Consider the following 20,000-nt stretch of genomic DNA (forward strand, 5'->3'; position numbering starts at 1 on the left):
GTGAATGTTTCAGAATATTCAAAAGATTTACAAGAGTGTTGAGTCCACAAGTTTGAACATTTTTACCCGATATCACTGGGCGGCTACAAAAGTAATAGATTGAAGCGGTGATGTCGACGTGCCTAGTAAAATATGCAAATGTTAATACGTTTCTTTTTTTTTTTTTTCTTGATATTAGTCTCTCATTTCTTTTTGTTGATATATGTAAGTATAACGTTTTACTCGGTGATTGATCTTACTGAGAGGAAGTCAAATGTGGATTAATATTTCATGAATTTTACTAGTGTTTTTTTTTTCGTTGTGGAGTTTTAATATATATATATATGTTTTTTTTTTTTGTTGGAACTTCTTAATGGTGTTTTTTTTTTTTCGGTGGGTGGAGGATCGGGAGGTGCTGGGAGTGGGGGGAAGGAAGGACGGGAAAGGAGAAATGGAAAAGTTTGTAATGTATACGAGGGATGTATTACGAGAATCTGAATCTGTTTGTGGTTGAAGTTATGTTATTTATTTTTTTCTTTCCTTCTTTCTCTCTGACTTGTATTATCTTCTAAAAAAGTGCGCGTTGTGTTTTGAGAGACATGTATTTCTGAAAGACTTGCTGTATTTTTGAAAAGCCAGTATTTTTAAAAGATACGTTATATTTGAAATACGTTATGTTTTTAAAAGTGTTATTTTAAAAGATTTCGTAGATTCAACTCTCTCTCTCTCTCTCTCTCTCTCTCTCTCTCTCTCTCTCTCTCTCTCTCTCTCTCTCTCTCTCTCTCTCTCTCTCTCTCTCTCTCGAGGACCGGACCGCAATATTGCTTCAGAGTTGAGGCATCAGTCACTTGGGGGACAGCCGGTTAGAGAGAGAGAGAGAGAGAGAGAGAGAGAGAGAGAGAGAGAGAGAGAGAGAGAGAGAGAGAGAGAGAGAGAGAGGTTTTGTTATATTATTGCTTTTTCCACCTTATCGTTTCCTCTCTCTCTCTCTCTCTCTCTCTCTCTCTCTCTCTCTCTCTCTCTCTCTCTCTCTCTCTCTCTCTCTCTCTCTCTCTCTCTCTCTCTCTCTCTCTCTCTCTCTCTCTCTCTCTCTCTCTCTCTCTCTCTCTCTCTCTCTCTCTCTCTCTCTCTCTCTCTCTCTGCTTTCCATCTCTAAGGCCAGCACATCTTCTCTTGTTTGACTTTTCTTTGTGTTCTCTTGTGCTGCTGTGATAATTTCCACACCAGGCTTGTGGGTCTTTTCCGGCTGAGTGCAAGTGACGGGCAAATAATTGAGTGCCACTAATGCAACGAATAGTAAGAGAAAAAATGTTTGAGGGGAGATCAGTCAAGCTGCGGTACAAATGTGTAGCTTTGCCTGACCTTTGACAAGAACACCACCACTGCCACCACCACCACAACAACAATACTACTACTGCTGCTGCTACTGCTACTACTACTACTGCTACTACTACTACTACTGCTACTACTACTACTACTACTGCTACTACTACTACTACTACTACTACTACTACTACTACTACTACTACTACTACTACTACTACTACTACTACTACTACAGCATCAACAACAATGACATTTCTACTGTTATTGGTGCTGCTGCTACTATTACAACAACTACTACTACTACTACTACTACTACTACTACTACTACTACTACTACACAGTAACAACAACAATAACAACAACAACAAATGCAGAAACGCCAATCATGAAACATCCTAGATATGTTCTCCCTTCATAAAAAAAGCAAAACAATAAACAAATAATAAGTGAGTTTATTATGAATATAGTACAGTGCGCAAGCCAGATAGCCAGATAGACAGACAGACAGACAGACAGACAGACACACAATCATTACATTTTCTCTCTATTTTTCTATTTCTCTCCATTTTATTTTTCATCTTTTTTGCTCAAATACTCGTCACATTGATACGTGATGCGCTGATTATATGGAATAAGATGGACAGGTTTTGGTACGAGAACTGACAAGAGAGAGAGAGAGAGAGCGAGAGAGAGAGAGAGAGGGGACGTAGAGAGAGAGAGCGAGAGAGACGTTGAGGAGGAGAGAGGAGGGACGAAGGATGGGAGAGGAGGGAGGGAGCTGAAGAACTGGAAGAGAGGAGACAAGGACTAGTGGGGGGATAGAAAAGGGCCTCACGGGGAGGAAAAGGAGAGTGGAGGGAGAGTGGAGGGAAGCTTTCAGGTAATGGAGGGGAAGTAGGTGAACTGAAAGAAGTGGAGGGGAAAAATTTAGTACTGGAGGGCTGAGGAGGGAAGCAAGAGTAACCAACAGGGGAAAAGAAAGATACGTAGAGAAGTAGAGGGAGAGAGGGAAAGAGAGAGAGAGGAGTCCGGCCCATAATTGAGTCGCAGGAAGATGGGAAAGAAAAGAGTACAGGAACATTTCGATAGGTAAAGGCAAGGGAGGGGAATGGAAAAGGAGACAAGAACGGGACGAGGAAAGAGATGGAGGGACTATTGAAGGGAAGGAAAAGAAAAAAAAAGAGAGAGAAAGGGAAGAAAGGAGGAAAGCAATGCGTGCGTCTGATAGAAAATGGCAGACGGGAAATGATTTTGGAATGAAGAGGAAATGAGAGAAGTTGAAAGAGAATAATTGATTAGTTGATTAGAAATATGGCCGACAGCAAGGTTGTATGGCGCCGCGAGAAGAGAAAAGAAGAAAAGACAAATTGTGATAAAGGAAAAAGTAAGATCACAAACAAAGAGAAGGGAAAGAGAAGATAACTTAGGAAGAAGAGAACTGAACGGAAAGGAATGAAGACAAGATGTGAGAGGAGAGAATGAAACAAAGTGAGGAGAAAAGAAGCGATGGTGGGAGAGAAGAGAGTGTGAAAGGAAAGCAAACTATACAAGAAGGAAGGAAGGAAAAGAAAAAAATGTAAAAACTGTCAAAGATGAGAAGACAAGAAGGAAAAACAAGAGAGATGAGTACACAAGACAAACCATAAGAGAGAAGAAGAGAAGAAAAACATGAAGAAGAAAAGTAAAGAAAGAATATGAGAAAAAACGAAAGGAAATGACAAGATATTGAATGAAAGGGAATTAAAAAGGCAAAAGAATGCAAGAAGTAAAGAAATTAAAGAAAAACCGTAACGAAGGAAAGTGAAGCAAAGAACAAACTACAACAGAAAGAAAATCAAAAGAAGACAAACTGAAAAGAGAGAAAAGACAAAGAAGTTAAGAAAGTAAAAAGAGAAAAAAATATGATAGAAAGAAAACGAAAAGACAAAACTTGAAAAGGAGAAGAAAGACCAAGAAGTTAAAGTAGGAAGAGTAAGAAGAGGAGGAGGAAGAAAAACCAGAATAACGTAGCTTGCGAAGGAAGAGAAGAAGAAGGATGACAGATTTATATCACGTCAGAATACGAAGGAGAAAATCGCAATCTGGGCCGCGTTTGGTAATCAGGGGGGACTAGTACAGGCCCCGAGGCATTCAATTATCGAGAGAGGGAGGCAAAAGAGAGATTGACGGGGAAAGAAGAAGGATAAAGACTGGGGAGGTGAGGGGATCAGGGAGGAGACTGAGGGGAAAAGATGTGTTTTCTATTTTTTTCCCCTTCTTTCTTTTATGCAAGTGAAGGGAGTGAGAGATGGAAAGTGTGAGTAGATTGAAAGGGTGGGAAAATTATTGATACGTGGAAATATAAGAGAAGATGTGAAATGATAAACAAAAGAACCAGTGGAAGGAATGTATAAGAGGAGGAGGAGGAATAGATGAAAAAATGGGATATAAACATAATATGGAGAAGAGGATGAAGGAAAAAAATGAGAAAGAGAGGCAAGCTAACCACAGTAATATCAACAATGAGGATAAAGAACAACACAATGAGAAGAGGAAGAGGGAGAAGAAAAAGGAGAAAGAGGCAAGCTAACCACAATAATATTAACAAAGAGAGAGAGAGAGAGAGAGAGAGAGAGAGAGAGAGAGAGAGAGAGAGAGAGAGAGAGAGAGAGAGAGAGAGAGAGAGAGATATCAGACCAACACTATTTAGCCATTATGGAAATAAAGACTGGAAAAAAAAGAGAAAAAGGAATAAAGAGAAGCAAGCAAGTCACAATGATAATAATAATAACAGAGAATAAAGAGAACAAAAAAATAAATAAATAACCTACACTATTTATCCATCATCCAAACAAACTAGACAGACAGACAAACAGACAGACACTTGCCCTCCTTGTGGTCTCTCTCAGGTGTATTAGTCTGACACCTGCCAATTAACACCAACAATTATTCCATCATTCCACCTCCACAGTGTGCTCCATAACTGTGACCTCCTTCCTGCTCCCCCTTCCCTTCTATTGATGCTTCTGTCTTCCCGTGGCCCTGTCCTCACTGACCCTTGCTTCCCCAGGCCCCTTCTGTGTAGGTCCACGAACTAGGGCTGTGTGTGTGTGTGTGTGTGTGTGTTTAGTTTTACAAGTGTTTTGGGTGAATATGTATGCATGTTGTCTGGGTGAGCATTATGGGTGAGTTGGGTGAGTGTGTAAGTGTGTGGGCGTTTGTGGTGTTGAGTGCAATGGATAGATTTGTGTAATATTTTGCATTTGGGTGAAAGGTCATGAGTTTATAGTTGATAGATATTTTGTTTTACTTTTTCGTATTACTACTTCAATACTTCCCCCAGGCTTTGACTTTTACAACTCCCTCCTTTCAAGAGTCAACTTTATAGTGTTCTCAGTTTCTCATCCCTCTGGAACTCCCTGCCTGCTTCTGTATTTCCTCCTGCCTGTATCTCCAGCTCACTCAAGAGGGAGGCTCCACGGCACTTCATTTGCTTTCAGGCTGGTACTTTAGTGGGTCTTTTTGTCCAGTTTCATTGTCCTTGGCCTCTCCTCTATAACAAACATCCTGACCACTGGCTGTCACCTCCATGACACCTTACATGCCCTATCCATATCACCTTTGCTATGACCTTTACCTCTTTTCTACTGCACCTTTGTAACTTCACCCCCAGGCTAGTGACCTTCTATGACCTCTGTTTTTTTTTTTTCAGAGGTCATTAGGTCTTACTTTTCTTCCTTGATGTCACAGTAATAGTTTGTTAATGTTGTAAATGGAGCAGACTCACTAGGAAAATGCGTATAAAGTAAAATCATGTGCGTTTACCACCATTGGAACATTGCTTTGTGCTGTAGAGTGTTAAAGCAATGAGAAATATCATAGTATGTCCTGGGGTCTTTTGTTGAGATTATTGTTCATTGCACTTTTATTTTCCATGCCAGTAATTAATTACAAGTTGCTTTTATGAAAGTTAGTAAATGACAAATAATAAAACACAAGCTTCAGATGACTGCAGGCTAAAGTTACATTGAATTCTAGATGAGTAAGGTAAAAAAAAAAATAAGGGAGTGCAGGAATAAATGCTGTAAATTTCCAGATGAAGGTTCAGTGTCACATTACAAGACCAGCAGGTGACAGTTCAGTGCAGCAGACAATTACAGTGCCACTATTTCCCTGGTGTGTCTCCCTCCAGGCCACACCAGCAGGCTCTCCATCCTGCCCTGTCCAAACACTCCCTCTTTGTTTACTCAACACCTCCTCTTCTACCAGCACCTCTCATACTCTCTCCTTTACCCTCTTTTCTACTTCCAAGTGGCCTTTCTTTCTTACTGTGACCCTCAATTTTATTTGGATTTTTTTTTTTTTTTACCACAAACTCCACTTCATTTTTTCACTAAGGCCAAGACACCTCAATGTATTTCTTTGTATCCATTTTTACTCTACCTAAGTGTCCATGTTGCATTGTTCATACATTCTTTCATTCATTCATGGTTTCCTCTCAGGTGACTCATCTCCACAGCACACACTCTTGACTGCTTTGTCTTCTTCTGGTTCTCCAATAAGTCAAATGAATATTATCAGCGACTTGGTATTTGGTAGGTGTTGGTGATGTTGAGAGTTCATTTATAAACAGTAATATCTTGAAGCCACCCACAAGTGTTAGCGAAATATTTAGACCTTAGCTGTCAGCACAAATGTTTATTGAGACAGACATACAAGAAGTACTGTAAACTTTATCAAAACAGGGGAAGCACATCCATTAGTTAGCATCATCACATGACATCCTCACAACAAGTCTGGTAAAGTAACAGACAGTAACACAATAACAACAGGAAAGTGATGCTATTGGGGAAATAAATAGTGCATGAGACACTTGCCCCATTAAGGAGACATGAGGTAATTGTACACATGAACACACACCGGCCACCGCCACACTCACAGCAGGCGGGCCAGGCACTGATCGTCCTTCCTCTGTCCTGCACTGGTTAACGCTTTGCACCTCAAAAGTCTTGTGGTTTATATTTTTTAAGTGCAAACTGGCCAGTGTATGACACGGCAGCAGGATGCACTGGAGCTGTGATTTGTGTTAGTGGTAGTGTTTAATGAGCACTCACTCTTAGCTCTTACCTTACACTTTGCTGACACTCACTCATCTATTCCTGAAAATAGTTAACATGAAAGATTTTGTATTTGGTGATGTAATGGCAGTTAAATGTTGGCCATGTGTTAGTTTTAAAATTGAGATGTCACTCACTATACACACACACAAAGGAACATTATATAAAAAAATATTACAATACATACTTTACAAGTAACCTTAAATATACCTGCTTATAATGACATAGATTCTCTTTTCTGCAAAATATATTTTTATCGCTTGTAAACTATATAGGAGTAAACAAAACAAATTAGGCTGCCTTTCTGCAACTGTCTGTTCTCTCCCTGGCGGGACAAGACAGCACACAGAACACAGCGTGCAGTGGCGGCACCATGGTGGGTCGCTCTGCAGGTTGGGGGCCAGCAACGGCCTGTGTTAGCTTGCACTCTCAGAACAAACTGTATTTATATGCTATAAGATCTAGAAAAACTAGTACAGTGAAACCTTATTAGCTTGTGTTAATTTAGTTCAGTCTCATGTGAATTACCACAGTGAAGAAAATTAATGGAATACAACCTTATCCTGTTCAAGCTCAGCAGAGATCTTTGGCAGGATAAAGAGTGGGTCTCCAGGACACTTTTCCCAACACTTTTGATTGCAACTTTCAGTGTACCAAACACGCACACTTAACAGTATAGTTTTGATGCGTGAAATTTTGTATCTATTACTGTAATTCTATTCAAAAATAATCCTAAGTGTCCTTGATATCAAAACAGTGATGTACAATTTAACAAGTGAAGCAAATCTTAGTTTTTTCTGGCAAGCACAAAATGCACACCCACAAAGCTTGATAATGGTGTTTTAGGGATGGTAATACATAACAGAACAATAATGTGAACCTTACACAAACAACTGCCAAGAAAGTCATAGCATAACCTTAAAAAAAATCCACACAGACTCCACATCACCCAAACATCAGCAAACACCAAGTGACTGATGGTGACGACAGTGGTGGTGGTGGTGGAGTCCATCACATGAACACCAAGCTGAGCATGGCTCCTGTCATCCTTTGAGAACCTACATATTAGTTGAATCTTCAGGAGTTACTTTTCCCACATGAGCCTGTACAAATTAGCCTGAAGTACCTAACAAGTTAGATTTAAAAAAGAAATAGGAAGAAACTGGTTCTCAATTAGTGTAGCAGATGACTGAAACAGATTTATAATCAGGTTCTTAGTGCCAAATCATTAGGAAGTTTTAGAAGACTACACAGGATAGGATAGGGATAACAGGTGGGAATAGGTAGGTACATTTCATAAAGAAACTCACATGTAGGCCTGGTGGCCTCTTGTGGCTTCCTTTATGTTCTTATATTCTTGATTATGAGTCAGTGGAGCACAAGTTAATGAGGTTTTACTGTATGTTATTAAGAAACAGCTGAGAGGTGAATGAGGCCGTGTGGCAGTCATGCTGGATTGGTACAACACTGGCTCGGAGGCAGTCGGTGGTATGGCATGTCAGACAGTAACTAAGTGTGGGTACAGAGCACCATGAAGCACCAGCCTCTCATCACCACCACACAGCCTCCAGGGGACAGATGCACAGACACAGCTACAACTACTGCACAGTAAAATTAACCAATCTGCACCAAACTTGATCCCAAAGTTTTCATTATGCATGAGCGAATTTCCAAATTGCCTCATGCACGAATTCCTACTTTCTGTCACGCTGAATATTTAACAGAAATTAACTAAAGTACACAACCTTTGAGACTATAAACTATTTGGAGCACAAACTCATAAAGCACTTTTGTTCAAGGATCATTAATTTAGACAGAAGGAACTTTGAAGGGCAAGACAAACCAATCAAGGGAATCAAGTTCAGACCTAATGCAAAGCGAGAGGCCTTCCAGTGTCCCATCACAACCATAGTGACACAACACAGCTCCCGATCCCTGAATATAACCTTTCTTTGAACTATGGTCGTTACTTAATACTAATCAACACCGATAATGAAGTGGCTGCTCTAGTTAGGGCTTATACACTCACAAGGATGGTAGTTATAAATAAATATTATATCTTCATCCGTGCCATAACTCCTCCGAGCCTTGTCCAGCTTGGAGAAGGATATGGTACAGATGCGATTACCGAACGAGGGATTCCTATAATAGATGTGGCTGTTCTTCATGTCAAAGCCAACAAGAAGGACGTAGTGCCCCTGGTAGGGGGGCGTGCAGGGGAAGCAGGAACGCAGCTGAGGCATGGCACCCCGCACACACTTGACACACACGAGGAGATGGGCATTGGTAAGCAGGATGACAGGGCCCTCCTGGTACAGGTGACTCAGGATGTCATTGATGGAGGCCGTGCCCTGCTCCACCACCACCCCATGATCCTTAGCTGCCTGGAAGCGCTCCGTCACCCTCTGGGCGTCCTACAGCAACACAAGGGATTGTAAATATTAAGATAAAGTCATCCTTGCTTATTTGTATTACACTATTATCAGAACTGCCCTGAGGATGCTCATTGCCTCAAAGCTCACTGTGAATGTGTTGAGATAAAGGAAGAATTGTCTGAAATCTGTGAGAACTTGACATTTGTTTGTAAGTGAAAATTTCACAGATGATGCCACAAGCATTGTTATTTAATACAGACAATCAATTACTTAATTTCTCACTGAGGAAGAGTTCAATCTACTTGTATAATAGTAAATGTATTATCTAAATACATATAGTTTAGAATGATTCCTATTTCACAGAAGCTTGCTTTGAACAAGATGACAAAATTACTTTCTAATCTTCCCAGCTGTTGGTAGGCAATATGAAACACACGTCACATGTGTTCACCTGAGAGGCAAAGAAGAGGCATTGCCCAGTGAGTCTGACACTAGGTAACTTTGGCTTGCCATTTCAAACATGCTACGTTCAGTTACTGTACCAACCAAGTAAACTTACCCCTGAAATCATTTAACACCAGAAATGAACTGCCAATGGAGGTTTGGAAATGAAATAAGAAATAGAAAAAACAATAAGACTTCAAGATAAAAAAATGGAGCTTACTTTATGGAGGACATGGTCATAGAAAGTTTCGGAGGAGAATCCCGGGTCGACACCCAAAGTAACTGTCATGTAGCGGTGCTTGATGCCAAACCTCTGAAGCAAATACGCAAGGTCAATGCTCCATGTACTGCAAACAAGGAGTCTTAAGTGAAAATCATTGGAAATAGGAAAATCACAAAGTAGAAATCACAGTGCAGGAGAGAAAACTAGACTAAAAGGGGGCAAGAGTGTACTGGTGCTATATACTACAATCTCAATCCCAACACATGGGTTTTGTAAAGGAAAAAATGAAAACTATATACTGTATGTGAATGTACTGGTTAAAAAGGAATACTATTGAAAATCTTTCTACAAATGACATCTACTCATGAAAACAAACTGTCACTAATGCTTGAAGTATAAATTTACATTCATCTCACAACATGAAGCAGAGCAGGGAACTGCCACACCTGACAATAGTTATCGGTCATAAGCACTTGACAAAATTGTTCTAACACTTAATAGTAAATTGCTGTCATCTTTTATACTCAAATGACATCAATCACAAGTAAATTAAAAGCTAAGAGAGCTTGAAGTATTGTATTGTCAGCTCATACAACGCACATGAAGAACACGAGTAAGATTCTGCACAACTCTGTATGTATGAAAAAAAGACAGGATATTGGGTAAGATTCTGCACAACTCTGTATACAGGAAAAAGAGGCAGGATATTGTGTAAGCATACATGATAAAGGTTGCTGATGATCAAAGGCAGGAAAACTTCAGGTCTTAAATTTAAGAAGCGCATAATAGGAAAAAGAAGAATAGGAAAAAGAGGAACAGGAAAAAGAGGAACATGAGAGATGATGTTCATGAAGGAAGTGATGTGTTGCATAAAGCATTCTGAAAACATAAATAAATTAGAATTATGTTATTAAGCCACTTCAAAAAAATAAGAACTGAAAAGAATAGTGAACTGTTTGTTATATGTAAAGGCAGACCCACGTGATGCAGGATGGGAAGAAAACAATGAAAATGGACTAAGAGAAGAGAGAAATTAAAGAACTGTGACAAGCAAGGAGAATAGAAGAAGGAAAGAAAACTAAGTACATTTCTGACAATGGAGGATGTGTGTGCTGAGAAAAGAATAACAGGAAAACATGACTTGACACACAATGCAATGTAATGTGGGACAATCTCAAAAGAATGAAGATGTACAACCAGAGGACACGGATGTCAAAATAATTATCAGTACTTCACTGATAAATGCTGTCATGTGAATCAACTTTAGTCAATGAAATCCAGAAAACAGCTGTGAACTAAAGAAAACTGTATCAAGGAAGAACAAGAGCAAACAGCCATTTAACTCAAGCAAATACTGGTGGTTCTCCACTAAGTGCTGTCTTACAAAACTCTCACCAAAGAAATACAATGTAAAACTATGAATTTGGAATTACTGAAGCTATCTGAATGAATGAAGAAAACTATCAACAAAGAACAAGAACAAAATGAACAGCCACCTCCCTCAAGCAAATGCTGATGACTGACTGATGAGTGATGTATTGTCTTACAGAACAACTCTCACCAATGAAATTCAATGTAAAACTGTGAACTCTACATTACTGAACCCATCTGATTGACTGAAGAAAACTGTATCAGGGAAGACCAAGAATAAACAACACTTCACTCAAGCAAATATTGATGATTCTCCATTAACAATTCTTACCAATGAAATTCAAAGTAAAACTGTAAATTCGCCATTACCAGAGCCAACTGAATGAAGTAAAGAATGAACCAAAGAAGGGCTAGAACACACTGGGCCACAACTCCCTCAGCACCTCTCCCTCATCCTCACCTCTTGCCGAAGCCTTCCTCCTGACATATTTCATAGAGCTGAGAGGAGAACTTGACCCGTGCTGCCGGCGGGAGGACCATGTTGACGCAGGCCAGGCCACAGTCCCAGGTGTGACGCTGTTGCACATGCTCCACCACCAGCATCACCCGGTCCTCCTTGGGCTTGGTACCCCCCATGGTCACCGCGGCACTGCAGGGAGGCAAGGAATGCATCACCACCTCCACTAAATACCAGGCAAAGGGATGTAATCTCAAAGAAATCCAACTGATCATCTTTTTCCTGGTGAAATATAGGATTACAATATCACCGCATAAAGACGGCTTTATCTCTCTCTCTGCTGTACTGACTAACTACTCACTGGTATGTGAGTGTATAAAGGAAAGCAGGTACACAGAATAAAGCTCCTCTCTTTCCTGTTATCCATGCAGGTCTTGTTAATGTGAATTCTAAACCCCATGGAGATGAGCTTAAGAGATTTCATAAAAAAGAGGTTATCATTCATGGATTATACAAGGAAAATATTAAAAGAGAAATGCCATGGTAACTGCCTTGGCTTCATAAGTTCCTTGCTTCATCTCAATTCACCATTCGACTTCACAGCACTGGAGCCTTTCATCTCCTTCTGGGCACACATGCACTAGTAAATATTTACTCACCTAAGCCAATATATTGATAATTAACACTTCCTTACATCACACACTTTTTGTTAGACACAAGTTTATGTAAGCATAATTAAATGGGTCGTGCTGGATAACAGTTTCATTAAGGTTGAGATAATATTTCTTGGTAACCAAAAAACTAGGTTATCAGCGCTTAGCTGCAAAACACATCCTTAATTTAACATTGTCACACACATCAGAACTCTTAAAACACAGGAATCGCAAAATAAAACCATAATACAACTTAGACACATATTCCGTTTGGGTTAAGATAAGATTTCATTGTAACAAAAAAAAGTTATAAGACCAACCCTTAACTCAACATTCCCACGCACACCAGGGCCCTTAAAACACAGAAACTCTAAAATAAAAGAATAATAAAGCATGATAAAACATAAAACATATATTTCAACCTCCCAAGTCCAAAATAATCACCTAAATAGAAATGAGAACAAGGAACCATCACATGAAAAACGTATTTTAACCACTAAACGGCCTTATTTACCACGTCCCTTGCACGCAAATAGTAGATAGGATGTGTATGCGTGTTCGTGGGTGGTGTGCGTGCTGTGTGGGAGTGGACAGGTGACTTACTAATGATTTAAATGTGGCCCACTGAGGGAGAAAGGGAGAGGTGATCCATTGTTCCTCTCAGCTGTGTTTACGTTTTGGCTGCGCGTGTCTGTCTGTATGTATGTCAGAGTGTATGTGTGTGTGTATGTGAAATAAATTGTGAAAAAAAAGCTCCGATGCTGTCATATATATATATATATATATATATATATATATATATATATATATATATATATATATATATATATATATATATATATATATATATATATATATATATATATATATATATATATATATATCGTTCATGCATTACATTAAGGATAAACTATATAGTTAGGTATCCTTCGTTTGAGCCAAGCTAAGTTAATGAAGTGGGGGACACAAGTGACATAAGGGAGGCAAGCCAAACGGAAGGAACTCGAACAGAAAATCATACGGGATATCTAAACATGTATATAGATTTTTACAAAAATATTAAGTGTACCTTACAAAATACTCGTTTTCTTTTATTTGAGGTATAATCAAGAATATTCTTTAGACTGAAAAGTACCAACTTATTAAGATTGTTGAGGAATATTCAATATTTCTTCATCCTGAAAAACTCTGCTCGATCATGAAAAATTTTGGAATCTCATCTTGAAAGACTGTTATGAGTGACCGCTGTTGACTGAGACCCGAAATAAAAGTCTGAAGGAATAATTCGGGTTTTCTCATTATTTGTGTACTATCACGATAGCCAAATATGTGTAACTGTTACTCAATAGTCATCAAGATGCAATAAGCATGGGCGCGTAAGCTTGTTGGTGTAGATTTATAAGGAAATGAGACATGAATGTAACCCTTTGAAGGCATAGCATAACGCTCACGTCACATAATGATAATGCCTGACGCATTTCGCTTTATCGCTTTCATACTTCCTACTCTGTTTTCCTGTAACTGTCCAAACTCCACATTCTTCACTCATCGTTTCTTGTTATTATATCACAAACTCGTATTGTTTTTCGCCACGTGCTCTTTTGTTTACATCTCTCCGCCCACGTGTTTTTGTTTACTATCTGCCTCCGCCCACTTGCTCCCTTTTTTAAACTATGCATTGCCATCCCCTCATTTTCAGCCTCTGTGTATCTATCAGTCATTTAATCTCTATCTATCTATCTGTGTATATATATATATATATATATATATATATATATATATATATATATATATATATATATATATATATATATATATATATATATATATATATATATATATATATATATATATATATATATATATATATATATATATCCTGTACGTGTGTCTGTCTATCTGCCTGTCTATTATTATTATAATTTTTTTTTTCGTGATGAGCAGGATTATTTGTATCACTGATACAAATACTTCCATTTTACAAATAGTCATTCAGAAGTTCTGATGTATTTAAAGGAACTGTCAAGTCAATTTTAAGACATTTCTTTTTGTATGTTATCTTTTCTTTCTCTTACAGGCAATTTCGAGAGCAGGATTGAGCTCCTGAAACTGAAATGTAGAAAAAAATCAATTGTTTTGAAGTCTTAATTTTGATGAGAGAGACAAACTATCCAGAGAATTCAGTGTTCTAAGGGCTGCTTCAAGTAAGAGTGAAACTGAACTCTATTATAACACTGTGTTAAAGTTTTCTTTCTTTAAACTAAATATAAATTTGAATAATAGAAAAAAAAACTTCTGAAATACTTATAGTAAAAGTGAAATTGGATACAAGAAAAGCCACACAAGGAATACAAGGTGCACACAAGGGAAAGGAAACAAACTGTGGCACTGAGTCAATGAAAGTACAGCAGTGGTGAGTACAAGTAGTGTTTGGAGTCTCTCTCTCTCTCTCTCTCTCTCTCTCTCTCTCTCTCTCTCTCTCTCTCTCTCTCTCTCTCTCTCTCTCTCTTTGTTACTCTTGTTTGCTGAAAATTGTTCAGCAGCTGTTTAATTGTTATCTATACCATTTTATCATTCATCAAGGTGCATGTCAAAAATGTTCTACTATAATTCCTTTATTAAACAATATCCATACACTATTAATGCATAATATGTCAAAGTAACCACATTGATCATCCATCTGCCATAAGCATTAACAAGCAAGCTACATACAAGACACCTTTGCCTGCAGGTGCTTGTTTCCAGCCCTATGCTCCTTGTGAAAAGACATGTCACAAGAAATCAATTGTTTCCTGTACAACCTTCTTTTTTATATTGAATTTGTGCTCTGATGCGTCATCCCGCACACCCTGCCCACCCTTCCGCCAATTTGGTTATGACAGTTCTTCTACTATTTTTACTCTCATTCATTCATACAATTTTCTAAAGTAGTTTATCATTTATAATACCCCAATCATCACTGTCACACAAGTTAAATCACTGAGGTGCCTGAATTGTTGTAGAAGTTGATATGTAGACAATTTTACTGGCCATTATTTTTAGCTTTAACTTTCATTTACTTTCCCCAGTTCAGGACCTCTACACATATATTTTACTGTGGACCATTCACTCACAACCCTGACACACAACTCACATTCAGTACACAAGTAGTGCTTACCTACATTCACATGACACTCATCCAGCCATCAATATGAATGACCAGAATGGACTCCCTAAAGCTATACCTGTATATTTAAATATCACATAAGTTTAGACTCGAGCAGCACTGTTGTGTCTATGATATGTTGACAAGATACAGTTTGCTCAACACATCCCAAGGAATCAGATGCTAGACAGACCACTACATGAATACAAAAAGTAGGTAATCAGTTAATACTGCTGTTATATTAGCCACCTGGCCCTACCCACCCAATGCCCAGCTCAGCAGCACCACACACACCTGCAGTCCCCTACCCTGGCTGCTATGGCCTGTCATGCACCTGTGAGGCATAAATCACATGCTATTTCTTGGTGCCCACAATCTCCTCCATCACCCTCATGGCCACGTCTCCTGCATCCAGTGGGACCTGCAAACCAAAACATTAAGAGTCAAACATTTGGTAATAAGGGAAAATAGAGGTGGGTAGAAAATACAGTGAAACAGAAGTACCTTATTTCTTGTTTTTGCTTAATTTTTCTCAACCAAATTTCACTTGTGTCTATCTTATGAAAATGAGAGTAAATTCTGTTGTGATTTCTGGCTCTAGAGGAGAAAGTCACAATATTTTATATGAACATGATTATCTTTGTCTTATTTCAAGAAAATCTGAGATGTCAGTTGTATCCTAGATGCTTTCCAGAGTAATGTTTATTTACCATCATCAGAAAGTAATAAATGCACATATTCAGAGTCGACAAAAGTAATAACGGCACTCTTTCCATAGTTTGATGAGTTAAAAGTAATATATTTTTTTTGTGCATTTTGAACAAAGATTAAGAAAAATAAGAATGTATCTTGTACTTTGATAGATTAACAATTAGATATATTCAATGCATTTTGTGATAGGTTAGAGATTCACAACTTCATCTCCCACGCATGCCGGCCTCACCATGTGTCCAGCTTGCAGAATCCAGTAGAAAGTAAAGTTCTTGAAAGACTTAGAGAAGGCCACAGTCCCTCCATCAGCTCCCACCATGGGCTTCCTGGAGGAGTGTACCCACTGCTTGGTGCCCGCCCATTGCATATTCTCCACCCACTTTTGTGCACCTGCAAGTAGTTGATAATGCAGGAGTTACAAGGCAGTGTGAAAAAAAAACTGAGAAAACTTGAATTATTTTTGCTTTCTTTGTTGATTCCAAGGTGATCCCAATGAAGTGCTTTTGTCAGTGTTGATGAGATCTGTGGCAGGTTCTGTTTAACTCCGAGGCTGCAATTCATTATGTGGGCTAGAATTGTGTGTGTGAGTGTGTGTGTGTGTGTGTGTGTGTGTGTGTGTGTGTGTGTGTGTGTGTGATGTTACCTAATTGCATTTTTACAGGATTGAGTCAAGTTTGTAATGCCCTGTTCTTTAAAGCTATGAACATGTGTGTGTGCGTGTTGGCCACTAGTACCTACCAGGGGTGCTGACAATCAGGTCCAGCTGGCCGTTGTACACCACCACCTTGAGGGACGTTGTGTTCAGTAACATTTCCACTGTAGGGAAAAAAATCTTCACTCAGTACCACGATAATAAACTCGAGGTGCTTTTCTATATAAGTGCAATCAATAATGTTATAAATGCAAGCCTATCCTGATTTAAAGTTACCTCCACTACCACATGAAGCATCACATTTCTCCTAAGAGCCACATTATCCATACCATGAGTAAAGTACAGTTTTCAATCAGTGATGACACTTGAAAGTCTTTGTGCATATTAATGGTGACAAAGGCTCATGTTCGTAATGCTCTGTTCTCTCATCACAACAATTTTCAGATCCCAAAGAGGTGATAAATTAGGTTTTCATGATCTTTTCCAGTTGATAATGCAGAATCCATGTTAATCTATCCCTGGAGGCTCATATTCTTAATGCTTTGTTCTCTCATCATGACTATTTCCAAAGGCCAAAGAGATGACAAGTTGAGTTTTCATGGGTGTCTTTTCCAATCAACAATGTAGAATCCATGTTAATCTATCCCTGGAATCATGAAAGCACCATTGAAAATCCTTGTAACTTCCACTAGAGCCAGTTCAGAGTAGTAGAGGAAAGGTACAAAGGTGTTTCAGAATATAGTCCATAATTCTGTTTCACTTGGGAGGCAGTTAAGATAAGCAACATTCTAAATTTGCCTTCTGAGTTCAGCGAGCACACATCCACCTACCATTCTTGACAGCAGGGTTCATGAAGTCCTCAGAGAGTGCCTCAAACACGTTCTTGCTCTGGCCTCCCCATGTGATGTTGGCAGGGATCACCTTGAGCTTGTCCCTGATTGGTCCGTTCATCAGCGTGCTCAGGTCATCAGAGAGCAAACCGACATGGTGATGGTACAGGTACTCTGGGGAGGGAAGAGGGTGGGTAGTCATTCACCTGTCTGTCTTGTAATCCTCACCCAGCATTCCTTTGTTGTGTGATGATTGGTGTCTTGCTGAAGGCTTAGAGTGATGAGAAGTACTTGTGGTGATGTTAATGTTAAAAGTTAATAAAAAAGAAAAGCAGTAAATTAAGATGATAACAGCTTAATACTGCCATTCCCTGTGTAATAAAAAGTTGGAGAAGGATGCAGTGGTATGTAACAGACCTACAGCTATAATTTTTTTCATAAATTTGAACAGCTGAGATGGTGCAAATTTGACAGTCACCAAACAGCTGCTTTTCTTAACACGTTCAAGGCCGGCAGTACTCCACATATAGCTACAGCTGCTATATACTCCTTTACTTTCTTTATATGTAACACTGCTCACCTCTTGACATGACAAGTGGTATATTGCACACATTATGTGATAAGACAAGTCAGGTGTCCATGTGTGCTAAGTTCTTACCAAGCTCAGGGGACTTAAAGTGGTACTTGTTCCTGCTGGCCATCACAGACAGCACGTGGTTGTGGTGGACAGAGGCATTGCCACGTGCAGGGGTCTTGAGGATGTTGTAGAAGTTGACACCATTGGTTACTGTCTCAACAAGTCCCTCAGCCTCAGCCCACAGCTTGGTGGAGTCTGCCATCTTGCCGGTCTTCACTGCTGCTGCCACCTCAGCCGTCTTGTTGTCGATGGCCCCCTCACCAGCAGAGTCAACCAGTGACTGTCAGGAAAGAGACTGTTTAATTGACTGCTTTAAGGCTCTACAACATCAGGATCATCTAAGAACATAAGAAAATAAGGGAAGCTGCAAGAAGCCATCAGGCCTACACATGGCAATTTTCATCTATCATCTGCATCAATAAATTCATCCAATCTTCTTTTAAAGTTGCATAGTGACAAAGCACTAACAAGCAGATTATTTGGCACTGTGTGAGGAATGTATGGCATGCGATCAGAATTAGTCACAGTTATCCCAAACACTGTGGCCTCATCAGATGTGTGTCTACAGCTGAAAGTTCACTCATGGCAGTCTCCGGTGTCTCCAGCAAACACATCCTTGCATACATGTTTATAGGACCCATCAGACTCATTCCCAAACAAGTAAACTACTGATCTTCCAAGAAACATGATCAGTAATACAACTTATGCTGGCTTTTCTACAAGTCTCTGTCACTGTTCATCTTCATAAAGAGGTCACTGCTATTGTTGCTTATCTTTCATGGAACCTTGCAGAAAAAAACTTATGAGCTGAGGTGCTTTTTTACCCTTAAGTTGATTGGTATGGGAATGTGGAGCAGGGGACTCACTGTGGCATAGAGGTACGGCCCCCAGGACATCACAGCGTCCACGGGGGAGATCCAGGAATCGCCCATTACCAGCCCCGCCAGCTGGCACCGCACCTTCTTCTGCTGCACTGCCTGTGGGGAGCCAGTGTGTCATAGGGAAGGTGGAAACCAGCAAAAAATTTCTGTTAATGAGACCAATGAATTTCAGAAGATATAAAAGAATAATGAAGACAGTGATGTGAATTCGTGAATGTTATGGCAAACTTTGGTCATAACAACATTATTTTGTAACTAAGAGCATTTCATGAACAAGTGGAAAACAGAAAAAGTTACAGGACTACACTGAAATTCTGCTTCAAGTCTTCCATAGAATATAATTAGAAAACTGAAAATATGCCAAGTAAAATGTTGAAAGAAACACACAAAAGTTCACAAGACTTGGGAAAATAAAACCTGTAGTTGAAACATAGAAGGATGTACAAATATTCCTCCTATGGCCTGAGTTTCCTGATCACACTTTACACTCATAAAAAAGTAATATTACATGCTTGTGTGAAAGGGATGAGGTAAATCAAGGAGGCAAAGAAAGACCCACCTTGCTGAGTGCCTGAGCAAACCGTGCCCCCATCTTGCCGCCATAGGATTCAGTAAAGATGTACAGTGGGACACTTTCAAACTCTGGCACCTGGGAGAAAGATGCACAGTGTTACATAGACACACAGGCCACACCAGACCTTGCAGTCCTCGCAGTGACTTGATCTTAGGACTACTGAGAAAGTAATAGTAGAAGAAAAGGACCTTAAATGAGAAGGGTCTCTTCCCACCCTCCACTGCTTCTGGTGTAAGCCATATAAGAAACAGTTAAGAAATAAATACCTTGCAGGCTGAAGAAGTAAAAAAACCAAGAGGAAATTTAAAAGGATATTATGTAAATCGATGAAATGAGGTGCCCCTTACCTGGGACAAGGAAGTTATTTATAATATTTATCAAAATTATGGATTTGAGAGTTGAAAGATTTGTCAACAATGGTGCAACTGTTTCCTCATATGGGGAAAGAGAGAGAGAGAGAGAGAGAGAGAGAGAGAGAGAGAGAGAGAGAGAGAGAGAGAGAGAGAGAGAGAGAGAGAGAGAGAGAGAGAGAGAGAGAGAGAGAGAGAGAGAGAGAGAGAGAGAGAGAGAGATTGTTATTATTTTCCCTTGCACCACCTGTCATTATTTCCTATCAAGAATTCTTTCACCACCAGAGATTAGATAA

The 20,000-nt window shown here is 39.3% G+C and overlaps 2 protein-coding genes across 2 annotated transcripts in view; both read right to left on the minus strand.

The window, feature by feature from the left end:
* Positions 1–5,967: 5,967 nt before the first annotated feature.
* Positions 5,968–12,642, minus strand: LOC135110527 (protein GUCD1-like). Its single transcript, XM_064022932.1, has 4 exons — positions 12,528–12,642; positions 11,275–11,463; positions 9,441–9,567; positions 5,968–8,815 (listed from the first exon to the last, which is right to left on the minus strand). Exons 2-4 carry the CDS (start codon positions 11,448–11,450, stop codon positions 8,408–8,410), a joined length of 711 nt encoding a protein of 236 aa, XP_063879002.1. The 5' UTR covers positions 11,451–11,463; positions 12,528–12,642; the 3' UTR covers positions 5,968–8,407.
* A 1,881-nt stretch (positions 12,643–14,523) lies between these two features.
* Positions 14,524–20,000, minus strand: part of LOC135110530 (retinoid-inducible serine carboxypeptidase-like) — a 30,861-nt gene continuing 25,384 nt past the window's right edge. The window contains 7 exon segments of the mRNA XM_064022939.1: positions 14,524–15,490; positions 16,013–16,170; positions 16,519–16,596; positions 17,263–17,436; positions 17,921–18,179; positions 18,766–18,876; positions 19,340–19,429. Of these exon segments, the coding sequence (XP_063879009.1) occupies positions 15,425–15,490; positions 16,013–16,170; positions 16,519–16,596; positions 17,263–17,436; positions 17,921–18,179; positions 18,766–18,876; positions 19,340–19,429 (936 nt within the window). The 3' untranslated portion in view covers positions 14,524–15,424.

The sequence above is a fragment of the Scylla paramamosain genome, chromosome 20 (assembly GCF_035594125.1).
Source record: "Scylla paramamosain isolate STU-SP2022 chromosome 20, ASM3559412v1, whole genome shotgun sequence".
NCBI classification, from domain to species: Eukaryota; Metazoa; Arthropoda; class Malacostraca; order Decapoda; family Portunidae; genus Scylla; species Scylla paramamosain.